Source organism: Lepidothrix coronata, unplaced genomic scaffold (assembly GCF_001604755.1).
Source record: "Lepidothrix coronata isolate B3197 unplaced genomic scaffold, Lepidothrix_coronata-1.0 Scaffold23, whole genome shotgun sequence".
Classification (NCBI taxonomy): Eukaryota; Metazoa; Chordata; class Aves; order Passeriformes; family Pipridae; genus Lepidothrix; species Lepidothrix coronata.
This window is the reverse complement of record NW_016690203.1, coordinates 1,683,153-1,695,633: the sequence shown is the minus strand read 5'-3', so window position 1 is coordinate 1,695,633 and position 12,481 is coordinate 1,683,153. Positions and strand designations below refer to the sequence as shown.

The window sequence follows — 12,481 nt, the reverse complement described above, 5'->3', positions numbered from 1 at the left end:
AAGCTGCACATGCTAAATTTGTACCTGAATGCAGATGTTGCACTCGAGGACAGTTTTTCTGGTACTGGCACTTGGCACTCACCAGTTGTTTTACTGATGCTATTTATTACTGTTCATTTTATGGTATGAATTGTTGTCTTAAAATGTTGGTGGGCCAAACATATTAACTGAGAAGGTACTAACCAGTGAATAAACTCCCATTTGCTAAGAAATAATCTTCCACTTTTGTTTCAAGCAGCCCATGTCGTCAGTGAAGATTTTCCAGAATCTGTGATGCCTGTCAGCTCCAGTAAGGCATGTGACCTTCACAGGGAGCTTGAAGATGAAGAGATTCCTTCGTATATTGAACAGTTTGAGAGAGATGTTCAAGATGACATAATTCTGCTTGGCAGCTTTTCACTGGAACAGGTCAGAGTTAAGAACTGTAAGACAATTTTATCACTTGCTTCATAACATGATGCTGGCTTGTTAACCTTGTACACCCCAATTCTATTTCTCTGCCTGGTGATACATATATTGAAAGAGGAAAAGATAACCACTTTCATTGGCATGCTTTATGTGACTGGCACTTTGCTAAGCTAGCAACAGGACCTTTATCTTTGTCTCCATTTTAATGTGAATTAAAACAGATTGCCTTAGTTGCTTCTTTCCTAAATAGTGGAGTATCTCTGACTGCTCTGTAGTAATATCGCAATTGAGTTTCAATCAAGAGACTAAGCTTAGGACATCTCTCTCTGCCAAATTTAACAGAGGGTTATTCATCTATCAGTGAGCAAGTTCAAATTGGAGCACATGGAGGATTCATGTAGCAATGCTCATTGTACAGTTGATTAGACTATTCCCTAATTATAAATTTGTAATGTTTTTTGGGTGGCAAAGCTTTCTAAGGTTTTCTTTTTGTCATTTCATAGCGTAAAGAGGCAGGGTTGGGAACATGTTGACAAAGGCACAAGTTTTCAGGGCTGAAATGATACTTGTGGGCACCTAACTACCATTTGTCCCTTTGAAAAATCTCATACTAAGACTAGAAGACAGGAAGAGAGATTAATTGATGAATCTATCATTTTTAATTAGCAACATGAGAACAGCATACTGGCTCTGATGGGCTTAAAATAGGTTATCCAGTGACTGATGGTGATCTAAGCTTTTTTTATTTTCAGAAAAGTTTTTAGATTTTTTTTTTCACTGCAGGACTAAACCTTATCATTTCCTTTGCACGTTGGTGAGGGACAGAATTCTCTTCCTTACTGCTTTCCTCTAAATCCTGAAGCTATATTTCATTCCTTCAGAGTTTTTATAGCTGCATGTATCATGAATGGAAGGTGGTATGGGTAATATTGTTCAGAGAATATGAAATGGGAGGGGAACATGAGGGAAAAGGACTCAGATGGTACTAAGAGCCTCATCTGCCTCAAGGGACTGATGGAGTATAAATCCAGGAATAGGGGAACAGAGAGTGCTGCACCTTTCCAGAAGGTTATAATATGTTGAGAGTTAGCACTATAACTATGCTTGGGCTATTCAGATGCCCCCAGAGCTTCATGAGCCTCTGTGACACCTAAAAAGGAACACAGTATTTTGTTTACACTCCCTCTAGACATGGTCACTGTGAGGCTGATCATCTTACCTGGACTCTTTTTGGAGGTGTTCAGTGAAGTTTGTTTACTAGACAGAAACAATATATCTGGTCATTACAAAACAACATCCTGCTTTTTAGCTGACAACTGCATATATGAATTCACATGTAATACAATATAATACAATACTCCTTTTCTTCCTTATATTATTACAAAACAAATAAAATCCTAATTTAATGTGATTAATTGAGCTAGTCTACCATGAGCATTCAGAGAGGGACTCAACACTTTATACTGCAAGGAAGAGGTCTTGATTACCTGTTCTTTCTCTCCATGCTTCTCACACATCTCTAACTTCAGTTGTTCATGCCCTGCTAAGGAATTTAGTCACATTGATATTGTATCAGTTGTCACATCTGCATCCTGCAATGCAGAGAGTAAGAAGAGGACCACTGAAAAATCTGTATTCTCTTCTAGATCAGTGATCTTTACATCTGTCCTTTCCTTGCAAGCTTACAGAAATGATACATTCAGCCCCTCTGAAAAGAAAATGGAAGAGGTGACATGGGAAGTAGAGGCTGCAAACATGCACATCATGTCATTGGTATTCAAAGACATTTAACAGTAATGTGAGCATGCTAATTCTTGTTTAATTGATCTTTATTCTTTAATGTACATCTCTACTCTTTGATCTGTGGATATACCCCTGCAGCACTGCAGTATCGGTGCCTTTCCACAGCAGCCACAGGTTCAGTGTTAGGTTCCTGCTATTGGTCTTCAGAATCTGTTCCTGACATCTTTGGGTTGCTTCCAGCTTTTGTTGCTTGAACATATGTTTATTGGTTTGTAAAAGTCTTTAATTTTCTGCATGGCATTTACTTCTTATTCAGTAGAAAAAAAACCCTTCCCTTCTCTCTGCAGGTTTAGTGAGTAGCAGATGTACTTTAGCCAGCATAATTTATGATTAGTTAATTTAATCTGCCATAATGACATAAAGTGAGCCTGAAACAAGCTTCTATCAATTTTGCCATTAGAGGTAGCATAATATTTTCAAATGTCTACAAAACTGAGTAATTAACCCTTGGGCTGAGAGGAGTCTAATAGACATCTCTCTCATATTCCTTTGCTTTGACAAAATGAAAAAAAAACATGGGAGCCCAAGGGTTAAAAATAACAAGTGAGAGTTTATAGTACATGAGACTGGTTTTATAAGTGAGGTTCAGAAATGCATTGGACTGCTGCTGTTTGTTTTTAGGCTGCCAAAAATTCTCTCCAATGAGGCATCTGATTTACACGAGCTTTGCTGGCAGCATTGACATGAAGAGGGTAGCTATGCATCGACTATGTATCCCTTAGTTCATTGTTTTTCTTCTCTGTTTTGTAGCATTACAAAAATGGGTAGCTTTTGTTTCAACAGCAGCTTGGTGCATGAGATTACCACTATTCAAAGTTTTTGAAAGAGCAGATGCATTTTTCGAAATAGTATTTTTTTTTGAAAAAAGGGGTTACTCTAGATTTTAGCTCTGGAACTTCAAACTGTATTGTTTTAACTTTATGTCCTGTTTTGTAAACGCAAAAGCTGATAGTTGAGGTTGGCAAGAAATACTTAAGGGCAGACCTGATAGATTCTTGTAAAGAAAGCATTAAGCAGATGTCCATGTTCTGTTAACAAACACATTAAGAAGTATTAAATTTGGAAAGCAGTGCTGCTTCTTGTGGCCTGCCATGTAGATCTAAGGATTTCAAAAGTCGTAATGACATTTGCTTTCAATAATGAAAAATAAACTCTGTTGCAGGAAAATCAGAACTTTGGGACTGTGTTGTGGTAGAAACTGAGCAGGTACAACCAAGCCTGGGTATGCAGAGTGCCACAGAAAGCCACCTGTTATGAGACAATGAGGGGACACACACTTATGGGCAGAACTTGATCACACAGAGCAGAGAAATATGCAAAGACATAATGCTGACTTAACATGTTTGATTAAAGATGAGGTGCTCTCAAAACATGAGACTGATGAGGATGAAGCAAACACTTTTGATTGGGGTGAGACTGCACTTGATGGGCTTTTGGCAACATAATTTTGCTATACATTAGTTTAAATGCAATGGAAAAATACCAACTCTAGGATTTTCAGCTGTTTCTGAACTGAGACAATAAATGTGACTACTCAGTTTTATGTAGGTTTTATCTGAAAAAAATTAATAGTTGGGTGACTGAAAGAATCAGTACTGCCAAGAACCAAGAACATCTTTCCTGTTTGGCCACCATCTTCCTGCAACTTGGTCAGTATTCTTTACTAAGGGTAATTTATTCACAGACCCCATCACTCTCTACAGGTTTCAGATGCTGCATTTAGCCCTCTGTGCAAGGCATAGCACCTTGCAGAACTTGATCATCACAACTATATAATCAGTTTTGATCCATGACCTCAATGAGAATTACTCAAGAGCCTCTGAAAGTAAAGTGCAGATTTTGCTCTTCAGTACCAGCAGTTGAGTTATAGTAGTAAGAAATGAGCTATTTGTTGCAGGTGGATAGTAATAAAATGTTGTCTTTCATCAAAAGATTTACCTTTTGGTTAAACAAAGGTTAATGCCTCAGGGTGTTAGACCTAATACTCTTACAGGGTCATTATCATCAGTGCTCTGACTCCTTGCCAAGTCACAGAGATCAATTTATATGATGATGGAGTGATCAGTTTTCCCTTGGTTAATGGTGGATAGCACATGGGTAAAATTTGGTACTATATTAGATGATAAATTTGCTCTCCAATCACAAATTTAATCAGTGGGATCAGACCTCAGTGATAAAAAACACCAATGCACATTTACTTTCATGTTATACCCCATTGGATAATACTGTCATACAATCATATCAGAGAATGGTTTGGGTTGGAAGGGATCTTAAAGATTGTTTATATCCTGATGGCACCTGCAGACCTCCCCTCATCAAAGCTTTAGTCTGATAAGTATTGTACAATCTATTCTGATTGTTCTTCGTGAGGATAATCATTGTAAGAATATATGCACCTAATAGTAATGCAGAGTTGAAGGTGACTTTTGAAGGTGAATTTTCCTCAGCCAAAACCTGACTACTTTTTGATATTTGCCAATATTTTAAATGAATGTCATATGTTAATGAGTTAGAGTTTTTTTTGTTCTTGTTGGTTTTTTGTTTGTTTGCTTGCTTGTTTTTCTCCCTGAGAATTATAGGTCTAGTAGAGAAGCTGGCAATGTTTCATGTCTTAAAAGTGGGTGACTTCATTTTAAATAAGCTACTATATGCTACACTCATTATTTGAGTGTCAAAGCATCTCTACAATCAGCTAGTGTAATGGTTTCCATTTAATTTGTGTGATATGGTAGGAATTATGTGTATCTTCTTTAGCACCTAATTTTCTTTTGAAATCTGTAATTAGCCTAAGCTCATCAAATTCGTTATAGTTCTACCAGGCAGACTACTCTTGGACTGGTGAAAAAACCCATTTTATTGAAACCTATGTTTTAGGGGAAAAAGCACAAGGTGAACTTCCTGAAGGTTGGGATATTGGGCTTCTGTCCCCTGGACTTCGGATGTTCTGCTTAGTGAGTGTCCATGGCCCTCAGATGTGTGTCAGCAACCATCCAGCAGACCCAAAGCCCGATGAAGATGCCAATATATGTAGCTAGGGGACTTCTCAACTCTATAGGCTGGCAACTGGAGATTTCTAAATATCTTTATTCTATTGGGCTTGCTCCTACTTCCTCAGTAGGATGCTGGGAACCCTCAAAATTTCTAAGGTTCCTGCCTCATTGTTTCTGGACACTCAGATATATATTTTACGTTTTTTTTAAAGAATTTTTTTTCCATGGGGAGCATGGAAATTATTGTCACCATAAGCAGAACTCTGGAAAAGTTGTTTTATATGTCTGTAAATAGTCTGTCACTTTGCTGCCACAATACCCATAATATTGATATAGCTGCTTCTTTAAATCGTATTTTTTTCTGATTGCTTTGTTTAGGGGTCATGTGGATTTTTCGTTAAGTAAATATTTAAAGGGAAGTAATGAAAATCTTCTATATTTCTTATGTTTTTCACTGAAAATGAGTTAACTTAGTTTTTATTGTGTTCTTTCACACTTTAAGATCAGAGGGGCAATTAAGCAACTGAAGTAATTCTGGATATTCTATTGAGCTGGAACAATGAATCCTACAGCTACTGTAAATGATGATACTGCATTTGCTGCTGCTTAAGGTAATCTGACTGGTCAGCTCTCTGGCTCATTATCCTAATATAAATTCTAGTAAGGAAGTCCATTTCTATGGTTCAATAAACCGAAGCAATTGGAAAGATTCTTCAAAAAGAATCAGTGATTGCCAAGTCCTGATGAAGTTTAAGTGACTTCATCAAGAACTGACCACCTGTTAAAAGAAGCAGAACTCAGATGAGGATTGTAAGGAAAGAGTGACTATTACTGATGAATAGAGGCACAAACATGCAAAGAATAAATACAAGAAAAACAAATTTTTAGTTGCTCATATGTTCTCTAGAATTATTTTATGTCCCCAGGGTTGATTTATTTGTATTTTTAATACATTTGGAGCCAAACTGTAGTCACAGCTGTAGCTAAGTCTAATGCTTGTTAGCTTTTATGAAAGGAGACTCTTTAGCAGCATTGAAAGACTACACAGATTTTGAGCTGCAGATAAAGGAATTGCTCCAAATGCTGGAACATTTTGCTTCTGCAGTCTTATAGTAGAGCTGAATTTGTTGAATGGAACCTAAGCTTTATGGTACTTTTTACCTTTACTTCATAGAACACATTCATTCAGGTGGGGAAGAACCAGACCTCTGGAGGCTGTCTAGTCTAACTTACTGCTCTTGAGGTATATTGGGCTTTCCATGTGTAATACGACTTTTGAAGGGCTTTGGAGTTGTCCAATTAGTTTGTTAGTGGGAAACATAACCAGGTTATCTGTAAGTTGAGAGATGTAGAAATACTTGGAAAGAGAGGCCAGTTGCTTTACATGCATGCTTATTTATTTAGTACAAAGGTGGAAAATCGTCACTGTTATTCAGCCTGCCAGCAACCTGTTAGCACTGTTGTCTTTACTCATTACTGTGCCAGATCCTTAGACAAGATGCAACTTTGAGGACTAAGTGGTTATGATGAGAACATATACTAAAGTTAATTTGTTCCCATAGTATGATGTTATTATACAATTGCTCATACCAGCATTCAAATCAGAAAAGGATTTCAGCTGAATATGTGAAACAATTTCCACCTATACCTTTCAGAGGAGAGATGGAATAGGATGTGGGTTAGCAGGAGGAAATCTGTTCTCTACAGAGAAAAATCATTAGGCATGGCAACTTATCATTGCCACTGTTGTATTTAAGACAATCATACAGTAAACTGTACTTAAAGTGGTTTTTTCCTCTCTGTAATTAATTTTCATATACTAATTGTAAGTGAATGTCTCTTTTAATTATAAAGTGTTCAAATGCATCTGCATGCTTGAAACAGAAGATTTGAGAGCCAGTACAAATGGAAGTTATTCGATAAAGTTATGGTCTGTGCTTTTTGATTACAATTATAATAGAGACAAATTTGTGAGGCACTGGTTTATTGACAGTAAGGAAAAATAATACGGACTCAGGAAGATGAAATAGACTGTAACCTCAGACCTGGACACGAGTTTTCTGGGGGGGGCTCTAACAAGAAAATTGGTTGTTATGACTCAAGTTTTCCCTGTCTTCAAAACAGACCTAAAATTGGACACCTACTTTGGGGACGAGTAAGAGGATTAAAGGAGTAAAGTTTCGTGGGGGACTTTGAAAATAATAAAAACATTCTGTGCTGAAATTGACAAATATTTTTAAATTAAGGAAGAATGGGAGAAAACCACAAAAAAAGTCTCAGTATTTCTAATCAGTATTTCCTTTCAGTTTCCCTTCAGTTGTTTGTGTCCTGATTTGTTTTCAGTATCCAGAAAGTAGAAAAAGGTTGTAAAATGCTGAAATTCATTACATGGCTTATGAACATTTTTTCTTTTTCATTGTTAATGTAAACTATTCATTTTAGATCTATAGATTGGCATAGTTCACTTTGGGTTTCACTGACATTACTCGTGCTACATGAGTTTATACTGGACAGAATGTGTTCCCTAATAAAATGTGGTTAGTATCTTCTGTTATATCTCGTTAGCATATTCCATTATATCTTACTATTTAGGCTGAGATTACATGGATCTTCTTAGTAACTGGTGATTTCTAGGCTAATCTGGAGACATCTGAACTTGTGGAACTTTGACAGGCTAACACACTTCTGCTTAAAGTCTCTTTTTCAATGGCAAATGCCATTTCAGGGTTGCATATTTTCAGTTCTTGGCTATGGTTGTCAGACATCCTGATAAATGGCTTTGCATACACTAAAAACACTCTTTAGATTTAGATGAGGACATCAAAGCTTTATGACCTTGAAGCTATACCTTCTCAACTGTGGAATAAGAAGCATCAGAACCTAGTGGTTCTGAAGAAACTACAGGTGATGCCTCTGTGAACAGCACGACAGAAATGAGAAGAATGAGTTCTCTGTTTTGAGTCTGGGGATGCAAAATCTTTGTTTTTCAGAAGTTGGGTAGCTCTGCAGCAGACATCCCTTCAGAATTTTCTCAATGCATCTTAAGCAAAATGATTAAAATTCTTTTAATTTGTTAGTACTATCGTCTTGGATCAAAATTCGGAATGAAAGCACCTCTGAGTTTTGGGGAAATTCAGGTCCTTGTTTATCATACCTACTTTAGCTGGATCTAGCTTCCATATCTGTTCAAAATTAGTGTCTTTGATATATATGTCTTACAAAAGCATCCACCTTGGTAGCAGAATACTGCCCTCCTGTACTGATTGCTATCTCAGTCTTCACTGCATTGTTAGAGATAGTGCAGTGCTTTACGAATTTATCAAAATGATCAGCCTATAATGTTGTCACTAAATCTATCTGTATTACTCAGTATAATAAGGCTGTAGCATGACTAAAGTAAATCTCATTTTGTGTTCTGCAGTATCAAATTTAAAAGTGGGTTTGAGTTCTGTTATAAAATGCTCGATTGTCTAAGTTTTTAATTTTGTTCTTATGATCAGTAAATTAATTTTCTATTTGGAACAAAAGTCATGGGGGGCTTGCTGTGTTGATTTTTCTTTCTTTTTAAAGAATATGTTTGAAAGTTTATGGCACATTTTTTGGCAGAGTGCACATCAATAATACTACCATATGTCCAGGCTTTAGCACAAGTTTACCTTTGGGTTTGTGGCCATCTCCATGACAAGGTCACACAAATTCCAACAGGAAATGGGTAGTGCAATTTTCAGGCAGGCCTATGCAGCTATTGACTCATTATTTTCAATGAAGGGCACTCATTCCACTTACCACTCACTCCCCCCTTTCCCAGTGATCTCCCTATAGTTAACACGAAGAGGATAAGTCTCTCAAAATTTCACTTTACCTGAAAATAACTTTAACTTTTCTTGAAATATTTTTTTTCCTCATCTGAAATGGTTCTTCATTTTTAGTTATTTTGTGGTATACAGTGCATTAGATATTGAAGTCACTAGGAGTGAACCTCCATGCAGCAGCCAGACTGTGAAGGAGGAGAACTAGGTGGCACCAGTGGGACTAGAGACATGGGGTTTGTTTCTAGTTCTGCTGAAGCTTTACTTAGTAAGCTCTTGCTTATCCCATCTGTAAAAATGGAGTGGAGAGCATTTCCATCACTGAAAAATATTCTAGGATGCAGAGATGAAAATTCTAGGTAAAAGCTTTTATCTGGGCATCTTTTTACTGCTAAAAAGACAGCACTACCTGCACTGTGATGTACCAGTGTGGTATCTCAAGGAGTGGAATGAAGGGGAAGCACCAGGATCCTCCACATGTGAGATCCTTCTGGACAGTGGAGGGCTGCTGGAGATCCCACTGGTGGTGTTTACTTTCCCTGCCTGCCCTGACCTGGTGAGGAGGACTTGTGGGAAGGTGGATCCCCACAGCACTCCTTGCAGGGAGTGGGATTTCATCAGGGCCAGTGCTCCACTGGCTGTTTCAAATTGCAGCGGGGCAAGTACCTCACCAGAAGGTTGTAGTAACAGTGCTAGGACTGACAAGAAAGGGGTGCGTGTGTGCATGTGTGTGTGCAAATATTTTCCCTAAATGCTCCATTTTTGCTAAACAATAGAAAACCAATTAGATTTTGCTTCAAAGCTTTGGTGAATTTTGTGGTCTTTCTTTTAAGAGGAAAGGATGTGTTTGGGTGGGGCTTTGTTTAATTTTTTTTTCCAAATTGAAAAGTACTCTACAACCTAGTTCTGCCATTTGTGAAGGAAGTAGTTTCACACTGAAAACGGCAAGTCAGCACTGATTAATGGTATTGAGTCAGGTTCTTGTCTCTGTAGAAACAATACACACCACTGTGTGTCTAGACTGAGCCCAGACTGAAAGACCTTTTTCAAGTAGTGGTCTTGATCATGCTCTTTGAAATCAGTAGATAGGCCATTTGTGTAATTAGACCTCAAGAGAGCAGATGAAGAAACTGAGAAAGATGTGTGAAGGAGCTGGCTCACAGCTAAAGCAGGGGCTGGTATCAGGATGGAGCATAGGAATTGGTGCTGTGATTAAGCCCTTCTGCCTTCAAACAACGCCTTGCTTTTTCCAGTACGTCCCAGATGAGCTCTGAAGGATATCCAGTGGTTCGCAGATTTTAGCTAGTTATTTTCTGAAGGGGCCCTCAGTGTCTATACAGACTTGAAGCTAAACCACATTTCATGCCTTCTTGTTGGGAACGCCCATTGTCAACAATGGGTTGTTGTTACAGTCTAGACAATGCCAGTGTCATGATGAGAAACAAGCACTCTGCCATGTGTGCGATGGTATATGCCATTGAGAAAAAGCACTTGGTTTATTCCAGTAAATCTCTGATTCAAGGGATATTGCAGCAATGACTATTACGCATTTTAAAAAAAATAAAATTATATGGGCTGCTCTGTTTTAGAAAGCTTACACATTTTTTTCCCCTATTAAATTGCTTCCTGGTGATGGAAATGTCTGGGATTTTTTTTTTTTTCTACTGCATCTACTTTCCTTTAGCTTGCACACCCCTGAGGTAATTAGTGTAGGTTAAAATTTACATAACTGACTTTGGGGTTTTGCAAATAGGAAAGATGGAAATTTATTCAAGGTGGTGAATAATTCATTTAAAAGCAAGTTTCCTGTTTTTTTAATCATGTAGAAGATGTATTACAGACTCATAGAGGTTTTCTGAATAGGACCCTAAGCACTGAATTTTTGATAAATTTTTTTTTCTTGGTATAGGTAAAGAAATATTAACCATGACTCATTGCACTTTTCCTGTTCAATAAGATTTGAATAAACTTAAAAAATTTATTAGGTAGATGATAGAGCTTTTTAAAAATTATCATGACACACTGTGACAAATATTTTACTAAGATCCAGAAGAAATAGTTTTAAATCATACTCTCATTGCCACTTCAGAGGCAGAGACAGAAAACAGTTCAGTTAATACAGATTCATATTTTCTTTTGAATATTCATTATTTAATTAAGATTAGGAAGATAAACAAAGGGATTGGACAGCTGTGGGAGTCTGGTAATAAAATCAATTTTTCTTTAAAAAAAACTTCTCTACTACTGTCTCAGTGTAAGCCTGGACTGGCAATGTCTGAATGTTGTTGCAATATTATGGCTACTTGATATTTTACATGGAGTGAATTTTCTATTTAATCTTATTTCTTAATTAAGTGGCCACCTCAAAAATTGCTTTCACAGTCATCACCAAGAGTTGCATCCGGGAGAAAAATTGTGAACCAAGGCCTCCTCCCACTTTCTGAAATTTAGCTTTAACTGCCTCAGCCCAAAACTTGAAACCCCTTTCCATCTACCAGCAAACTCTGGAAACACATGGAATCTTTCCATCAATAGTTTTTGTCATTAAACCTTCTCAGAGATTTTGAGCTCTGTTGCTGGGTGTCAGACCAAATGTCCCAGCCATGGCAGCCTGGTGCCTACATCTCGCAGGGGTGATGAAAGCGGTGGCCTTTGCTGCTTGGTCTTTGCTGCCACCAGGATGAGTTACCTACACCTGAGAGAGCATAGGAATAATCTGTCCTTGCTCTTGACATGTTTCCTGGTGACTGCAGCCTCCACTGGACTGTGGGAAGTGTCACAAGGTGGGTCTGATGGCTCTAACCACGCAGCTACCAGCTCTGCTGGAGCGGAGCTCCAGAGCAGAGCCAATTCCCAGTCCTTCCTGAGAAAGTGGCATAGGAGGTCATTTACCAGGCTGGGGAAAGAAAATCAGTGTCAGCATTTGCAGGGATGGGAGAAGAATGAGTCCTGCTCCCTGCTCCAGAGACTTGTAGTGAATTTCAGCCAACTGTTGTCCAGGAGCAGGAGGGCTTGGTTCCCACTAGCAGAGGAGCAGTGGTGAAGGAAACATTGTCCATGACACAACTGCCATGTGGAGAGGTGGAAGGTCTTGCTTTGAGCTAGTTTGGTTGCGTCACATTTTTATGTGTGATGCCTGACCTGGAGGATTTATTGCATCCATCTTGGAGGATCTCTGCTGGGACTACCAACAAATCCCACTGTTGTCTAAGGCAACCATGATGTTTCTGCTTTAATTTTACAGGATTAAATTAAAAGGGTTACATTAAAAGTTACATGCACAAGCTTTTGTTGGTTTTGTCTGTCTTTACACTATGACAATTTTAATTTTGGAAATAAGTGGGATGCTTTGCCTTAATCTTCAGCAGAGATTCCCAAGTTTCCTTAAAACTGACACAAATTTGACAAAAAATTTAGAGATTTGGAAGAAAGGAGAGACTTTAACTGTCATAAATGGAGTCTCTGATGGAG

The 12,481-nt window shown here is 38.0% G+C and overlaps 1 protein-coding gene across 5 annotated transcripts in view; it reads left to right on the top strand.

Moving 5' to 3' along the window:
• The window catches only part of LOC108494298, a 192,121-nt gene that overhangs the window by 47,199 nt on the left and 132,441 nt on the right, over positions 1–12,481 (top strand). For all 5 annotated transcript variants that reach the window (XR_001873808.1, XM_017808657.1, XM_017808656.1 and 2 more), the window contains one exon: positions 239–408. Coding sequence is in view for 4 of the 5 variants with exons in the window: in XM_017808657.1 (XP_017664146.1) it covers positions 239–408 (170 nt within the window). In the remaining variant the exon portion in view is untranslated. The remainder of the gene's footprint in view (positions 1–238; positions 409–12,481) is intronic.